This window comes from Plecotus auritus, assembly GCF_963455305.1.
Source record: "Plecotus auritus genome assembly, chromosome: 7".
In the NCBI taxonomy this organism is placed as follows: Eukaryota; Metazoa; Chordata; class Mammalia; order Chiroptera; family Vespertilionidae; genus Plecotus; species Plecotus auritus.
In genome coordinates, this window is record NC_137774.1 from 30,004,919 (window position 1) to 30,022,558 (window position 17,640).

The 17,640-nt window shown below is 45.7% G+C and overlaps 2 protein-coding genes across 3 annotated transcripts in view; both read left to right on the top strand.

Annotated features, from left to right (window-relative positions):
* Window positions 1-17,640, top strand: part of CA10 (carbonic anhydrase 10) — a 387,282-nt gene that overhangs the window by 201,134 nt on the left and 168,508 nt on the right. The gene's annotated exons all lie outside the window — the stretch shown is intronic.
* Window positions 16,723-17,484, top strand: LOC308254214 (kunitz-type protease inhibitor 2-like; the record flags this gene model as incomplete). The annotated part of the gene is made up of 1 exon (XM_080680141.1): window positions 16,723-17,484. The coding sequence occupies one exon, from the start codon at window positions 16,723-16,725 to the stop codon at window positions 17,482-17,484; it is 762 nt and encodes a 253-aa protein (XP_080536267.1).

Sequence of the window (17,640 nt, forward strand, 5' to 3'; positions counted from 1 at the left end):
ACTTGGCTCTGTCCAGGGTTCTGAAACCTGCTTGGCACCCTCAAACTTAGGTGGGGCAGGAGACAGCATGCTTAAAGCAGCAAGCGCCTTCTGAACAGCAAGTCAGTTTCTTCCAGAGGCAGTGCCGCAATGGTGCACTTATAACCTGCAGCAGTAAAAATAATTTGAGCTTTATGAGAAAAAGTAGCAGAGATCCTAGTGCTTTGTGTAAAAACCTTTAAATTCCCATTTCATTAAAAATTCCTCTCTGCAGCTGGTGGCAGAGATTACCATGGTTCACCATCTGTGCGGATTAATGTTTACTAAAAAAGAGAGAGAGGGAGAGAGCAGCAGATAAAATGAGTGGTTTCCCAGGTACAACAGAAAGCTAAAGAAGACCCTCTTTCGATGACTTTTTGTTGGTGTTTTGCTTTGCCTCTTACACCTGCTTTAGCTGAATCTTGATGGAATTGCTTAAGGAAAACTCGGATTTCTTTATGTTTAAAAGATGAATAGTGTAGAAACTGTGGGTCATCCTTCAGTGGTTTAGATTTGCATTTATGCCAACTTGGCGTTGAGAGACTTTTAGAATTGTTTGGAAATAAGTAGTCACCTTTGGCACTTCCCTTTCACATTTGCCATTCTGGGAAGATTTTCCCTGCTACTTATGCCCTCAGTTCACAAGCCAGAACCTCAGATTCTGCCCTGGGGGACCACAGATTGCCATTGGTCTGAATCTAATCAGTTACAAAAGTGCATCTCATATGCAGGCAGACTTAGATCACTGGGTGGTTGCCTTCCAGTAACTGGAGTTTCTAGTGAACTAATAAAACAATATAGATAACCTTTCTTTCTTTCTTTCTTTCTTTCTTTCTCTCTTTCTTTCTTTCTCTCTTTCTTTCTTTCCTTCTTTCTTTCTTTCTTTCTCTTTTTTGAGCACTTGCTGTGTGAGAGACACAGACTTTGCTTCACTTGCATTGTGGTTTGTTTGGTTTTTAATTCTCACAATCACCCAGACAAGTAAACACTATCAGCATCCCCATTGTATAGTAGAGGACACCAACACTTCACTTAAAGAACTTGCTGCACACGTCAAAAATCAAATGCACGTTAACATTGATCTTTGAAGTCAGCTCTGTCTTTGTGTGCAGCCCATGCTCTTACCCATTACACCCCGCAGTCTCCTTCAATAGTTAAGTCATTTCCAATTCTATGTGGGTGCTTTTAGACCCAGTCTTAATATGGGGCATCTCATTTCCTTGCAAATCGTGCTTTTTCCTCTCAATATGCCACGAGTCATCATTACCGGGAACAGAGAGCATCTTACTTACTGCAATTACACCTGCTAATCAATTCTGCATCACTGCCCAGTGTTATAAATGTCTAGTTACCTATATTCTATTGACATGTGGCCTCATTTCTTACTGCAATGGGCAATAGTCTCCGTTTTAGAGGCTCTCTTTCTAATAGCACCAGGGAGCCAAGGAAATATGTCAATCTGATTGCCAAACAAACAGAAATAAACCATTGTAGTCATTTCTCATACTGGGGATTCATCCGCTGAATACAATCCAGGTGCTTCTGAGTTTTAACTTCGCAGACAAGGGGACTATTTCTGAGGAGCTGTGCCATTATCTTCCAATTCTCTCTTTAGCTTTTCTATTAATAGCTGTCTAGCTTGCATGTAAAATATTTTCAGTGTTTCCTCATGGGGATGGAAAGCCATTGAATGGGGCTACATTTCTACGAAGCTTTCGAAAGTAAACAGCATCGCCATGGGACTATGTTAAAAGACATCCTGGGATCCTAGGATCCCCTGACTGTCTGACTGGAGGTCCTGATGTGGTTATGATAGGGGCTGAGAAATAAATGAGCCAAAATGGGTGGCCTCCTGGTGTTGCCTCTAGAGACAAAGCCATGAATTAAAAGAGATACAATTCCTTGTCTTTGTGGAGCTTACATTCTAGAGGGAGGAAGAAGCTAAAAAAAATGGGCAGATTATTTTATACAAGTGTGTCAGATGGTGACAAATGCCGTGGAGAAAAAGGAAGCAGCGGGGTGGGATGAGGAGTACCAAAGTGTGGTGGAATAATTTGGATCCTCAATATGCAAGTCATACCTCAGAAGATGACATAGGGACCCTGGGGAATTTCCACTGGGGAGAAAGAACCAAAGAGGAAGATACAAGCTTCTCATCCCCCATCTCCATTGTCCCTTAGCCACTAGGTTTCTGAAGGCAGGAAACTGTGCCTTTTCAGTACTGGTATGGTCTCCTCAGCACATCTGACACATAGTAGGCCCTTAATCATTGTTTTTTGAACCAAACTGCACCCCTCAGACCTGTCTCAGGGAGCCAGAGTGCCCCTCAACACCTGAAATATCAGTTAGCATTCACAGCTCCACCCGCATGCCTCAGTGTGACAAGCAGTAAGCGCCAAGCCTGCAGGTTGCTTATTGATTTGACTAATGAAAAGTAATGGAGTGGCAACTGAAGTGACATTAATATAACGTGGAGAGGAATGAACACCAGGATTGAAATGCTCCCATGCATTAAGGCACCTCTGATACTGAGAGAGGAATATGATTTTCTTACGCAGTGTTTTCTGTCTCACTTCCGCAGCTCTCAGCGCTGTGAAATCCTATTGAGAAGGTGTGAAAGGCAAAGGCAGAGCTTTAAGAAGGAACTCAAAGTCTGTTTCACTGTAGTAAGAAATAAGGAGAGTGGGAAAAGCTCAGTGAAAATAGAAGAAAGTAGAGGAGGAAATAGAATCAGGGATGTGTGGGGGCTTCAAGTGCCAGAAATAAATATACCCTCTTTCCATGTGGTTACAACAATAGCCTTGTTTTGACTTCTATTACTCATTCCATTATTTATTCAGCAAATACTTACTGACCACCTATCATAGACTCTACTAAGCACACAGGATGCTTAATCTCTATGTAATAAAATATTTGGCTGACCTTTGTTTGCCCCTGGTTCCTGGAGGTAACCACTAAACCCTTGGAATTTCCTGGTGATAGGAGTGTCTTGTTATTCATAGTGGACCCCTAGGACCACACACCTGCCCCTGATAGTTAATGGTAAGGAGCTGGTCATGACAAAAAAAAAAAAAAAAAACACGCAATCAGAGGGTTAGGCTTTGATCCACCAAATGTCAGCCCAGTCCTGGGAGGGAATGGGGCTAGAGATTGAATCCAATCTCATAGCCTCCACAACTGTGAGAAAATAAATGTCTATTGTTTAAGTCACCCAGGCAATGGTATTTTGTTATGGCGGCTCAAGTTGACTAAGACAGGGTCTGGACCTGGAACTCATGTACATAATGATTGCACTGAATTTCATTTGGAAAGAGCTCTTCACTTCTGAAAATTACTGTCAGCACATGGCATCCTGTCTCCTCTAGAGTACAATGGTGCACCTGGAGATGGGAATGTCTTAGGGCTTAAGCCAAAAATAAAAATAAAAATAGAGTTCTATTAAGTGCTGGTTCTGTCTAAAATCTCTCTTATCTGAATGACTAGAACTATAAATATATATTGTAATCTGTTCATGGTTACTGAACTCATCACCAAAGAATCCTAAGAATCTCTGTGCAAAAGGGGATCTCCCCATCTGATTCTAGAGTCAGGTAGTCCTCCAGCTGAAGCTTGACTACCTTTCCTGGTAGATGATGCTTCCTTCATGCAGATCAGATCATCTGAACATTTCTTCAATGAGTTAAAATGTACCTCTGGCCCAGCCGGTGTGGCTTAGTGGTTGAGCGTCGACCTATGAACCAGGCAGTCATGCATGGTTCGATTCCCGGACAGGGCACAAGCCCGGGTTGTGGGCTAGATCCCCAATATGCCGGAGGCAGCCAATCAATGATCCTCTCTCATCATTGATGTTTCTATCTCTCTCTCCCTCTCCCTTCCTTTCTGAAATCAATACAAATATATATATATTTTAAATAAAATAATACAATGTACCTCTGTGTGTTTTGTATTCATTGATCTTGGCTCTGTCTGTGAGAATTAAGGAAGAAATGGTGTCCATAACCAGAGAGTAACTGTTGTATATGCTCTTCTACTTGGGCCTCGCAGAATCCATTCCAACTTGTTTTAAGAAAGTCATGGTTCTGGTTCTTTTCAGATATAGCTTTTAGTGATTCATCTTTCACCATGACCCTTTGAAGTGTGTAGTCATACACATAAGTCATCTTTTATTCAACTTTTATTTTCTGCGTATGTGTTCATTGTTCACACTAGGCTTCTTCTATGGAAATCAAGTCCCCCGATATGAAGAAACAATGCAAAGCCGGATTAATTGGCTAATTTTCAAAGGCTTAGTCTACGTTGATGGCAACTTTTTTTCATGAATTTTTTATTATGTTCTCTCTTTGCTATGCCAAGAATCGCCTTTGAAATAAAACCACGTAAAGTTGGTATATAGAAAGTTGACCCAAATCATCTCATTTTTTTCAAAAAAAAAAAAAAAGCACATATCATGACCTAGTTCTCATTTTTCCAGCTCAGCGGTTTAAAATGTAATGGCGTGGGAGGCGGGGCACAGAGTTTTCTTCATAAGTATAGCATTTCCTAGTGCCTTTCCAACCTTATATTCTGCATCTGTCCAACTTTTTTTCTTCCTCACATCCTCCTTATTTTTCCACCTTTGCAATTTTAATCTGTGAATTAGGAAATGTAGACTCAAATCAGAGAATTCAACAGCCTTGGGTTTGAAATGAACTTTAATAACCTCCATTGCTGCTCAAAGACATTCTACTTTAGCCCAGCAGATATCTGCCTCTGATAGATCTCCCCACCTAATGGGGAACTCACTACTTCCTAGGCTGTAAGCCTTTGGATAATTCTTACTTTTTAAAATTCCTGTTTATCTTAAGCAAAAATTATTCTTTTCCTTCTATCAGCCCTCATTGGACCTCTTGGTCCACATAAAATATGCCTTATTTCTTCTCATCGACCTCAGCTCTCTGAAGATAACGAGAGGCTTAAGTTGTTCCACTATAGTCCCTTTAAGGCCTCTCTTCTTGGGCTACAAGGAATGTCTCCTTTCTATTTTTGCTAATTTTTTATAGAAAAAACAGGAAAGGGATACAGCTTCCAATTTTGTTTTCCTAAATCTCCAAATACAGTGGTATCCCTCTCTAAAACAACTTTGCAAGAAATAACACATTCACTTTCCTTCCTTAAAAAAAAAAGTATTTACACACACACACACACACACACACACACACACACACAATTACCCAGTATTTTTGAGCACTTACAACCTGCTAGGTGCTTTATATAGTTTTCTCAGTTGATAGTCCCAGTCAATCTAGGAGGTAGGCATGTACCTCCACAATCCCAGCATGTGGCTTTCAGGTGATTCGGCTTAATAAAATATGAAGAATTTTTAGGTATGGATAGTTACTATGGTTCCTTGATTATCTCTCTCAAATATCAGCTGTTTCTTATGGGCTTTCAACAAATATTCCTTAGAGCATGCACTTGTGTCTTTGATTAAAACATAATACTACTAGTTCTCACTGCCAGGCACGTCAGAGCACAGAAGTGGTGCGTCTGTCAGAGTCCCGTCCGGAGACAGAAACCACACCAGGTATTTTAACCGAGAGAATTTAGTTAGTATAAAGCATGGTTAACTAGGTATGAGATGCCTGCAAAGGCAAAGGTGTCACAGAGGCAGCAGTTGCAGGGAGCAGATACCACTTCGAGGGCAGGGAAAGCTAGAGGAATAAATAGTAAAACCTACAAGCACAGGCAAGGTGGCTGGAATCAGACCTCTGAGAAATGGGTCTTGTTTGGCTAGCGCTATTGTCCCTCAGCCGAGAGGACCCAAACCCCTCTGGAGCCTCAGATGGTGCTGATGTCTCGGAAGGGCCTCCGTGACGCTGGTTCTGCAATGTTAGGAAAACCGCTAACTGATTAAAATTACTCCTACAAGAAGGAACTGCTGCTGCTGGCATGAAAAAGCAAACGATGCCAGCAACATGTTGCCAAGAACACAAAGCGAACCTGAAGGGTATCAGTCGCTCCTCCCTTGTCTGGCCTCCCAGTCTCCTCTGGTGCCCCCTACTAGCAGAACCTGTCCTGGCTCCAGCACAGAGCCCCAGCATCACAAAACTAAGTGTGGGAAGCTGGGTTTGGAGCTGAGAGGCAATAGCTTCATATATGGCACGGGAGGTGTTCTATGTTAAAATTTCAAAGAGTATAGTGTCTGTTCTTGGCTCAGAAGGAGCAACACAGCTCACAAGCAGTGGCAAGTGGGGAGGAGGAGTGAATCTAGTACTTAGTGCAATATCTTTTGGTCCCATTCTCAGTTTCTTTCCTTTTCCTTCCAAATCTCAGCCCATCCTTGAATACCTTCCAGTGATATTTTAATAAGGGAAAGAAATCAATAGCTGCTATGTTGTCACTGGCACATACATCATTAAAGTGCATAGCGTGTTTCTGCCCCATGGATGAAAGTTACGAGGCAGAGGAAATCTACTTCCTGCTGGACATTCAAAGTCAGGATCACTGGGAATGGCTGGGGACAGCTAACATTGGGGGAAGCATTCATCCTCTGGATTCTCTAAAAGCAATGAATGTGGCCAGTGGCCAGCTATCCCCCACCAGTCTGTCCTGGTTATCCATGCAGAGCTGCAGAATGACATGGCAGGTCCCTGGCCTCCATGACATCAAAATGTACATCGCGTATTTGGTCCACTCTCCTAGCTGTTGCTGATAGTCAGACGTCCAGCCGCTCAATTTGCCAGGTGTTTCGGGGAAAGAGAACATGAGAATGTTGCAAACGAGGTCTCTGGGACTGGCCAGGCAGAGAGAATTGCAGATCTGGCTGCGCTCGAGCCTCTCCGTAATTGGATGGTTCTAAATAGGAAGGAATAATTTTATGGGGTCAGTGCTGGGTCCTTTAAAAGCATCTACCACTTAAAAATTAATGCTCGATGACTGCTAAATTCCAAAGTGTCTCGAGAGATCAGAAGAGAAAGGGTTTCCGGGAATGGGATTTGGAAAGAGCATGAGGATGAAATGGGATATGTCTGGGAGGAATGAAGAAAATGGTGAAGTTTAATTCTAATAAATCAGACGTCAGTCAACCTTGCTCCCTCCCTGCCTTACTTCCCTTTCAACAGCCACGCAGTCCAGTGTGGCCTGCACCAGATCCCTTGCCTCTCTCCATTGTACCCTATCTATATCCTACTCCACTGCTTCTGACCTTTGAGTAAGAAATACAACATTTGCCCAACCGGTGTGGCTCAGTGGTTGAGTGTCGGCCTATGAACCAGGAGGTCACAGTTTGGTTCACAATCAGAGCACATGCCCAGGTTGCTGGCTCGATCCCCAGAAGGGGGCATGCAGGGGACAGCCAATCAATGATTCTCTCTCATCATTGATGTTTCTCTCTCTTTCCCTCTCCCTTCCTCTCTCATATCAATAAAAAAATACATTTTTTTAAAAATACAACATTTATTTGAATGTGATTTGTGGCAATCTCCAACCACAGAAACCCTCAGAATTCTTAACATAAGGAACCAGTCAGACAATGACTGCCCTGCTTACCAAAAGTAATAATAAGTAACATTTATGTAGTTCTTTACAGTTTATAATGCTCTTTTGTGTTATGTCCTCTAGTCTTCGCAAAAACTCTATGAAGTATTTTTTTCCATTTTTCAGATGAGAAAACTGAGGCTTCAAAAGTTTATGTAAATTGTCCAAGATCACATCATCCTAGGGAGCAGAGCTGGAACTTGAACCCAGCTCTTTTAACTCCAATATTCATAGCTTCTCAAGTGGCCTGTGAGAAATGTGGCACAAAGGCTCATGTTCCTCTCTGGGTGGGTGGGTCCCCCAAGGTCACTTCCAGACCCAGCCAAGAGAATAATCTCGGACACCCTTCTAGGCCCGATAATGCGTCTGAGGGAAGAAGAGAACAAACATGGTGACTGGGGAGGTCCTAACATTCTAGTGCAGGATGCTGACCATTGTATACCAGGCCTGCACACATTCACAATGAGGCCAGGGAGGAGTGTAGATCTTGCCATTGTCTGGAACCCTTTGATTACGGGAGAAAAAGATGGAGTTCGTGATTGTTCACTTTCGGTTCCCATAGGAAGTGATTACAGACATTAAGGAAAAGGGTATGGAGGTTCCTGGGAATATTTAAAATAGAACTACCATATGATCCAGCAGTCCCAATTCTGGGTATATATCCTGAGGAAACGACATCTGGACCTCGCAGAGATAACTGCGCCCTCATGCTCATTGCAGCATTGTTCACAATGGCCGAGCTATGGGAACAACCTAAGCATCTGTTTATGGACTAGTGCAGTGGTCGGCAAACGGCGGCTCGCAAGCCGCAGTTTGCTGCTCTGTTGACTAATGAGTTTGCTGAACACTGACCTAGACTCTCGATTCCAATAATTACAGGCAGTTGTTGTTCCTTGTGATTAAGCCCCTATCACTAGTGGATAAAGAAAATGTCAGAGAGAGAGAGAGAGAGAGAGAGAGAGAGAGAGAGAGAGAGAGAGAGAGAGAGAGAGAGAGAGAGACTGATTGGAATATCATTCAGCCTTAAAATAGGAGGAAATCCTCCCATTTGCAGCAACAAGGATGAACCTGGAGGGCATTGCTAAGTGAAATAAGCCAGACACAGAAAGGCAAGTACTGCATGATCTCACTTACATGTGGAATCTAAAAACAGTCAAACTGGTAGAAGCAGGGAGTAGAATGATAGTTTCCAGGGGCAAGAGAGGGGAGACGACAGGAGGGGGGAATGAGGAGATGTTGGTCAAAGGGTACAAAGTTTCAGTTACACAAATGAATGAGTTCTGGGATCCAATGTACAGCATAGTTAATATAGACAATATTAACTATTGTCTACAGCATAGACAATAGTTAATGATACTATATTACACACTTAGAATATGCTAAAAGGATGCATCTTCAATCTTTTCAAACCACACATAATATACATAAAAAATAACTTTGTATAGATGATGGATAAATTATTTAGCTTGATTATGGTGATTTCTTTTCTCAATGCATGTATCAAAACATCAAGTTATATACCTTAAGCATATACAATTTTACATGTCAAAGATATCTCAATGAAGTTGTTAAAAAAAATAAACAAGTGATTACAACAGGGGGATATGGTCATGAAATTTAATTGTGCCACCAATTCCAGAACCCTGCTCTGATGCAGAAATAATTATATTAATTCAAGAACAATAACTTTTATTGTTCACTTACTATGTGCTTTACATGCCTTATTAATTCCAACCGCATCCTCTATGGCAGGTACTACTATCGTTCCCATTTCACAGATGGGAACACTGAGACTTTGAGACACAGGGATTCAAAAGGCAGCTCTAGGATTCAAGCTGACTCCAGCACCCATGCTGTCAATCACTACATCGTATGGCCTAGAGACGCACAGTCTGTCGTTAACTTCTCACTAGCCACAGAAATTATTTCAATATGACGTTTCTCTTCATCGGATTGCACAAATGATCTGGCTGTAACTGTTTACAGCATTCCAGCAGAGGCAGGGACCAAGGCACATTAGAGCCAAGTGTTTTAATAACTTCCTGCGCTGGCAGTTATAAAAACGGAACTGTTGCTGCAGGTTCGAAGAATTAAAACATGGCAAGGTGGAAGGAGCCCTTCAAGCCAGCTTTCAGAAGTGCCGCTTTGCTCTTGTAAACAACTTTTATATACCCCCTTTCCAGTGTGTGTAATGAAATGACTAACATTGTCAGCTGTAAGCAGAGCTATTACACCGCAGCTGAGTATTTTGTAGCTGGAACTCGGTTCAGGAAAACACACAGAATTGGTGGCAAAGGTAGGCTGTGGGGACGCCCCGTCTCTGCACGGGGCACATGTTCCGCATCCTCCCAGAGGGAATGGCCTGCACAGAGCCAAACGAGGTAAGAGCGCCAGGTACATCACACCTGCCCTCCTCGGTGTAAGCGAGGCTCTAGTCCGCACGTTCTACTTCTGCTTTTACTGCTCATATCCCTTTGCTCTTGCTCACTAAGGAGAGGAAAATGGTTTTCTCTCTGCCTACCTACAATCCAGAAACTTCTCTGTTTGCATTTCTGATAGAAGTTCCCAGAGAGATTTTTGAGGACTCCTTCCTTTCCCCCTCTGGTTTGTGATTTACATAATAATATAGTTATAGTTTCAGGTGCAGAGTTATGAATATTCGGAAAAGGACAGTATGAGGTTACTGAGACCTTCCCCAACTTCCAGGACGTGGGCCTTGGGCAGGGTGAAGGATGGGCACAAAAGAGAAAGTCCTGAGTTTCTCATCCCCTCTTAACCCTAACTGTGCGAAAAATTAGTCTTTTTCTACGGGGAGACACTCTCACAGAATCAGAAAGATTGTTACTGTGCTTGCTCCTGCAGACTAGACCAGAAATCGTAAAATGATGGAAGCGGACTATTGTACCTGTGTCATCCGCTGTCTCTTCCATCATTCCAACCATAAAGACAGTCTCTTTTAGTTTCAGCCCTTTCCTATGGAAACGGCTATGGCAACAGAACAGAGTGTGGGGATGTTGCTCATCCCCCAAACCCGACAGTAGTTTGGTGCTAGAATAGAAGAAAGTGAAGTCATGTGTGGCCCGGCCAGCCATATCATGGCAGGTAAATTCGGCGAGTATCGGTGCCCGGGACCACTTTTCTCTAGAGTGCCTGATGGCGTAGCTCTTGGCATTCCTAAGAGTGAACCTTGAAGAGTTATGCTAATGATGGTGCTTCTCAACTGACTAAGGCTCTTTCTGCTAAAATACAGGGTCATTGTTTTGTCTGATAAAATCAGTAGCACATGCCTGGCCAGCGTTGCTCAGTGGTTGAGTGTCAACCTATGAACCAGGCAGTCGGTCATGATTCAATTCCCAGTCAGAGCACATTCCCGGGTTGCGGACTCGATCCCCAGTGCGGGGAGTGCAGGAGGCAGCCGATCGATGATTCTCTCTCATCATTGATGTTTCTATCTCTCTCTCCCTTTCCCTTCCTCTCTGAAATCAATACAAGTATGTTTTTTAAAAAACAGTAGCACATGGTGAAAGGTGTATACTGCACTTGGGGAAAAGCAGCCTTTCGAGTCTGATAGCCTTTTCGTTAGTTCTTCTTCTGCCACAATATGCAGATTATGTTCCTTCTCAGGACCCCAGTGTCCTGATCTGAATTCTCCAGTTGTTTATTGGGGATTTGTGGATCATGTGATGATTTTCATGCTCCTCGGTGGCCACTTAATTTACAACTCTCGGTCCTTTTATACTGATCATCTCTACAGTGTACTCTTTGTGGTCTTACGGTAAGCATTCCGGGCTTTGGGGAGTCCTCGTCGTTGTTTTGCCGAAATGTCTCTCGTCTGTTTTTGTAGGGGTGACCCCTTAAATCACCAGGCTCTCCATTGGAAAACAAACCGAAACAAGAGTTTAGAATGCAGCGCCTCGCCCACTGCTGCTTTGGGGGATGAAAGAAAAAGCTCCACTACATTAGAGTTGGATCTGCTTTTGGAAGATGGTTCACACCAGCGTGTTAGTAGTCCCTTTTCAGGTAGAAAGCTCAAAGGGCCGGGATTTGTAAAGGGCCGGGATGTTCCGGGGCCAGGTTGGAAATGCTAAAAGCACTGGAAAGTCCAGGTCCCTCATACTACCTTTGGTTTAACCCTTGCACATTTGCCCTGGGTGTAGACACAGACTTCATCCCCTCATTGGTAGCCAGACTAATTGAGGTCCAAAAGTGGGCCGAGCAGCCCAAGTCCTGTAGCTAATTAGGCAGGAAAGCTGGAGCCAGGGCCAGAGTCTTCAGGCTCCGAGTTCACTGCTTTTCCCTCTTCTGTCTCCTGCAGTCTCTTCCCATTCATGGGTTACTCACATTCTCCAAAATCTGACATTTTGAGGGTCCACCAAAGGAAGGAATCATACCTCCTTGCCACCACCGCTTTTTACTTTGAGGTAGAGCCAGATTTAGCTGTTTTTAAACCCTGCAGCTCAAATGATGGAGAGACTAGCCAGGCCTAATGGCCTTCATGCACTGCTGACCAGCAGAAAGCCTGCCCAGATGGACCCCTGGGCGTGGCCCCTCGGCTCCCTGTGGTCTGGGCTCTTCACTTCTCATAAAATCAATTGCTCTGTCTTCATCTCTTTGCCTGGCTCTCCATCCATGCTGTAGTGGTGGCTGAGGGGAGGGGACCCTAGAGCCTCCTTAGGTTGCTTGTATATAGGTATATGACAGGATAGTGAGCGTTTTAGCATCACTGAATTTGAGACGTGTCTTATAGTCAGTGGTGTGGCATCGTTTCATAGTCACCATTTTTTTTCTTTTTTTAAATGGTGGTATGTATTACAATCTTGCCATCGTGGAGTTAAAAAGTATCTGATAGTGCAAAGTACTTTCCCCATAATAATAAGAGCTAATGTATGTAGAATGCCCACTGTAGGCTTGATGGGCCACACTGTTTAATCCCCTCATCATAATAACACCTCAAAATGGCATATCCCCATTTCATAGAGGAGGAAACGAAGATAGGGTGATTTTGTGAAAGTCACAAGCAGCAGGGTGCAGAGGCCCAGCCACACCCAGGGCAGTATGAATCCAAAGTGATGCTCTTTCCTCCTGTCCTTTTTGAGCTCGGATCTCAGTCTCCCATGGAGCCGAATTGGAGGAGGGCGGGGAGCATAAGAACACAGACTGTCAGGTGACCTTGGGCAAGTTCCACAACCTTTCTGTGCCTCAATTTTCTCCTCTGTAAAATGGGATGAGAATTGCACCTCCCATTGGCACCTGCAACACTGACCCGCATGCACCGCAGGCTCAGTAAATGAGTGACTATGTCATTCCCTGGTTTGCTGAATCCCCTGTGGGCATCATCTGAAGCTTAGATATGGCGTCCATTCCTTCTCTCATGTCATGAGCTAGGTGCCCAGAAGCCTCTGGGATGCCCTGTACCATGTACCTCTTCTAAGAGAGCAGGAGGGGAACCAGGGACTTGATGCCTCTGCCCTCCCGGACTGCCCTCTTCAGGCCGGAGCAGAACTTGCCTTCCTCTCAGCCAGTGTCACTAGGAAGTGACTTCTCAGCTAGCTCTTCCATTCACCCAAGTTCCCCAGCAAACGGGAGGGTCCCACAAGACCAGCCCCTGGAAACCACACACACCAGACTGATAAACCCAAGAGGTGTATTGCCTGCTGCCCATATAAAAACAGCACAGAAATGCATTCACTCTCCCCCAGAGAAATATTTTCCAGCCACAGCACATACTGCTGCTGCTGCCAGGTCCTGATCCTACATCTCCTGAATGGCCAGAGATAATCTGACACCTCACTGCAAAGGAACCACGCCCAGCAGGTGAAGCTGCTGCCCCACCCCCAGCCCCAGCCCCCCAGCCCCGGCACTGTGAGCTCATGTACCTGGGCCTCGGTTTCTCATTCTGGAATGTAGGTTGGCCAAACTAACTTCCTTCAGGTGGACGATGAAAGGAAAGTACCACTGAGCCAGCAGAATGTCCCCTCGGAATCCTAATGGGGAGAGGGTGCCTCTCATCCAAGGCCAAGTGCACAGACCAGAGGATAAATATCTGAAGTGAACCTGGAGGCGGGTGCTGACTGAGTCAGAGAACACATTTGTGTAACAGATCACCAAAGCGGGGAAGCCAGAAGTGGACACAGAGCCAGCGGGAATGAACCTGGGGATGGGGAGTGGAGAGGAGCGCTGGCTGGAGTAAACATGCCGGTGGTGACCTGGGCTAAGGAAAGTCAAGGGCAAGGGCCTGGGGAAGGGTATGGAGGCATTCCCCTGTGGGCAGGCACATCCACGTAAAGGGCTCAGTGGGACAGGCACTGCAAAAAGCAGCACTCACACACAGGGAGTGGCTACTAACTAAAGCAGGCACAGCATCCGACCTCCCAGCCATGCCCCTGACTGACCAGCCTCACACAGCACAGCCTGAGGGGCCCCAGCTCTGGGTGGCGACACCCTGGCTTCCAGCATGATTAGATTACGGCAGTATTTCATTTCCCGCTCTCCATCTAGCAGTTTCTAGGGGTTTTATTATATAGTTAAATATCACCGGGACCTTTTTAATATTCTCCTTTTTATTAAACAACTAATATATTAGTATTCAGGCTAATGTCTGGCAGGAGTCTCCAGCTCTATTGAGCTATCTATCTATTTACCCTCTTTCCACTTTTCCAAGGACAAAGGATAAAGTCCCCCTTTTTCTAAATGGGATACTTTCTTGCTGAAATAAAACAGGTGAAACAAATTAGAATTTCTAGATTAAAAATTTGCTGTGCCGTTGTTCTCTTAATAATGAGGGAAATGGGGAACACCGGAATTATATAAATGGCATGATGTAGGAGTAGTACATGTAAAAAGTAGTAATGAGCAACTAAACTTGAAGAAACACCTACTTTGTGCAAGTCAATCAGATGCCTTATCTCAATTAACCTTCACAACTACCCTGTGAGATGAATACAGCTATTATTCTCATTTTACATGGGGTGGAACAGTATAGCTCTTCAGAGGCAGGCCTAGGATTTAAATCTGGATCCTTCCAACCCCGGAGCCCAAATGCTTAATCCTGGACACAGTATTTAGATTCAGACCTGCATTTGAATTTCAGCTGTGTGACTTCAGGCAACTTGCTTGACCTCTCTGAGTCTATAATATGGAAGTTCATTATCCCTACCTTAATTTCTGTGATGCCTAAATTAAATAAAACATAGGCAAATGCCCAGTATTATAATAGTACTATAACTGATACATTGTACTTTAAAATATTACCCACATCCTATCTAATAAAAGAGTACTATGCAAATTGACCATCACTCGAAGACACAAGATGGCCACCCCCATGTGGTCAAAGATGGCTGCCCCCATGTGGACACAAGATGACTGCCACAAGATGGCTGGCAGGGGAAGGCAGTTGTGGGCAGTTGGGGGTGACCAGGCCAGCAAGAGAGGGCAGTTGGGGGGGACCCAGGCCTGCAGGGGAGGGAAGTTGTGGGCAATCAGGCAAGCAGGGAGGGCAGTTAGGGGTGACTGGGCCAGCAGAGGAGGGAAGTTGCCGGGGGGCAGGCCTGCAGGAGAGGGCAGTTAGGGGCAACCAGGCCTGCAGGGGAGGACAGTTAGGGGTGACCAGAATGGCAGGGGAGGGCAGTTAGGGTTGACCAGGCTGCAGGGGAGGGCAGTTAAGGGTGATCAGGCCTGCAGGGGAGGGCAGTTAGGGGCAATCAGGCTGGCAGGGGAGGAGAGTTAGGCATCAATCAGGCTGGCAGTGGAGTGGTTAGGGGGTGATCAGGCTGGCAGGCAGAAGCGGTTAGGGGCAATCAGACGGAGGCAGGTGAGCAGTTGGGAGCCAGCAGTCCTGGATGTGAGAGGGATGTCCCAGATTGGAGAGGGTGCAGGCTGGGCTGAGGGACACCTCCCCCTGCCCCCCACCCCGTGCATGAATTTCATGCACTGGGCATCTAGTTTCTAAATAATTGAGAAAATCAATAGAGTTTTTGTGTTTGAAGCTTCTTGGGCAATCAGTCACCTCCACTCACCACTATAGTGGGAAGACTCCGGACAAACCTGATCTCCAACCCGTGACGCTGGAATCCACTGGAGAGGAGCTGGACTGAGGACCTTGCCCTTGCTGTGTGGTCTTGAACTAAAGAAACAGCCAACCCTTTGTGGGTTCTATGTTGAACACTGTGCTGCTAATTAGTGCCTTACCAGCCTCACAACAGGGAGGTGGGTACTGTCGTTCACCCCTATTATGGGTGAAAATCCTGAGGCTTGCCACGATTTGTCCAAGGTAACACCACTAAGTAATAGACCCCAGATCCATCTCTGCCAGATACCAAAGCTGGTGGATATCTCCTAGGTCCCAAGTTTGTATCTGTATAAGGATCCAGTGCTTACTTTCTGGGGTCCGTGTAAGGAATAAGTTATCCAGTACAGGCCAGTCCCCTCCTACCCCATCTGACCAGAACACTTCATCTAAATGTTAAGGACCCCATTGCTCATTGACTGCTCCTGTTGCTAATTCCCACAATTGATTTGCATGTGGATTCCTCTACCAGAGTTGTATTTGTATACTTTTTTTTTTTTTTTTTTTTTTGGAGTTTCAGTCTTCCTTTGCATTTAGGCCCTTGGTTTTCTTTAGTTACCTAATAATAGGCCAGCCTCTTTCTACCAAGCTTCTAGGTTCCTCCAGGACCCTGTCCTTTCTTTCATCCCTAGTCATCAGCTAGTGCTTGGACCAGAGTGGGGACTGGCCTAGTAGCTGATGAACCATTCCATGCTTTTCTTTCCCATCACTGACATGTCTCCTTACCTCTTCTGTAAGGTAGAGCCTTTTGACCACAGAGCTCTGAGCGTGGTCGGAAAGCACTGGGTATATGTAAAGCCTGTGGCTTGTTGCTTCTCTTAGTGAATCATGAGCCAGGCGCCTGCGCTCTGTGCGCCCCGCCCCCTCCCCAGCGGGTAACCGCCACCTGCTCTAGCTCCTCCCAGGCGGCCATTGGCTCCAGCCCCCACCCAGCAGTGATTGGGACCTGTGGCTCCCTTCTGAACTGTGAGAGTCCCTGAGTGTCACTGGGGGCAAAGGGCCGAGTGAGGCCATTCTCCCGCATTGTGGGCGGAGGAGGCAGAGTCCAGACACCAGAGGGGCTTTCGGAGACTTAGAAGCGATCATCCATCCACACCTCAACTTGAGACCCGGTGGAGCCCATCATGGCGCTGCTCGCCCTGCTGACATCGCTGCTCCTCTTTGGGGCCAAGGCGGCCAATGAAGAACGCGACATCCACGACTTTTGCCGAGTTCCAAAGGTGGTGGGGAGATGCCTGGCCTCCCTCCACAGGTGGTGGTACAATGCCACCTGCAGATCCTGCCAGCAGTTTGTATATGGAGGCTGCGGTAGGAACAGCAATAACTACCTGACCAAGGAGAAGTGTCTGGAGAAGTGTGCTGATATCCCAGGGAACACCATGGACGATGCGGCCACCAGCAGGAACCCGGCAGATTCCTCTGGCCCAAGTGTCCCCAGAAGGCAGGCTTTTGATGGCCACTCCAGCGACATTTTCAACTACAAAGAATACTGCGCTGCCAACGTGGCCACCGGGCCTTGCCACGCCTCCTTACCACGCTGGTACTTCGATGCCAAGAACAACTCCTGTGATCGATTTATCTATGGAGGGTGCTGGGGCAATAAAAACAACTACCTCTCCCAGGAGGCTTGCATGAGCCGCTGCCTTGGCCCGTGGTCCTACCCGGCCCCGCCCCGCAGCACTGTCAAGGTCATGGATAAGGTGTTACTGGTGATGGTCATCATCATGACGCTTTTCGTGCAGCTCTACCTGGTCATGATGTGGTATATGAAGCAGAAGTTTGACCTCACCTTCTGCAGCTCCAGGGACGATGAGGACCCCCTCTTGATGAAGAGAACCTGGAGAAGGGGTGGGCAGACAGCTGCAGAAAGCCCACATGCTGTTTAAAACAGATGGATTTGTGTTGCAATTATTAGGGCTTTCGCTCTGTTTGTTACTTCAGAAGTTAAGAAGTCTGCTTCCTGGTCCCCCCAGGCAGGTTCGCTTTGGAAACCCTCCCCAAGAAGGGCTCTGGTTCACGTTGGGATGGCCTGGCCCCAGACC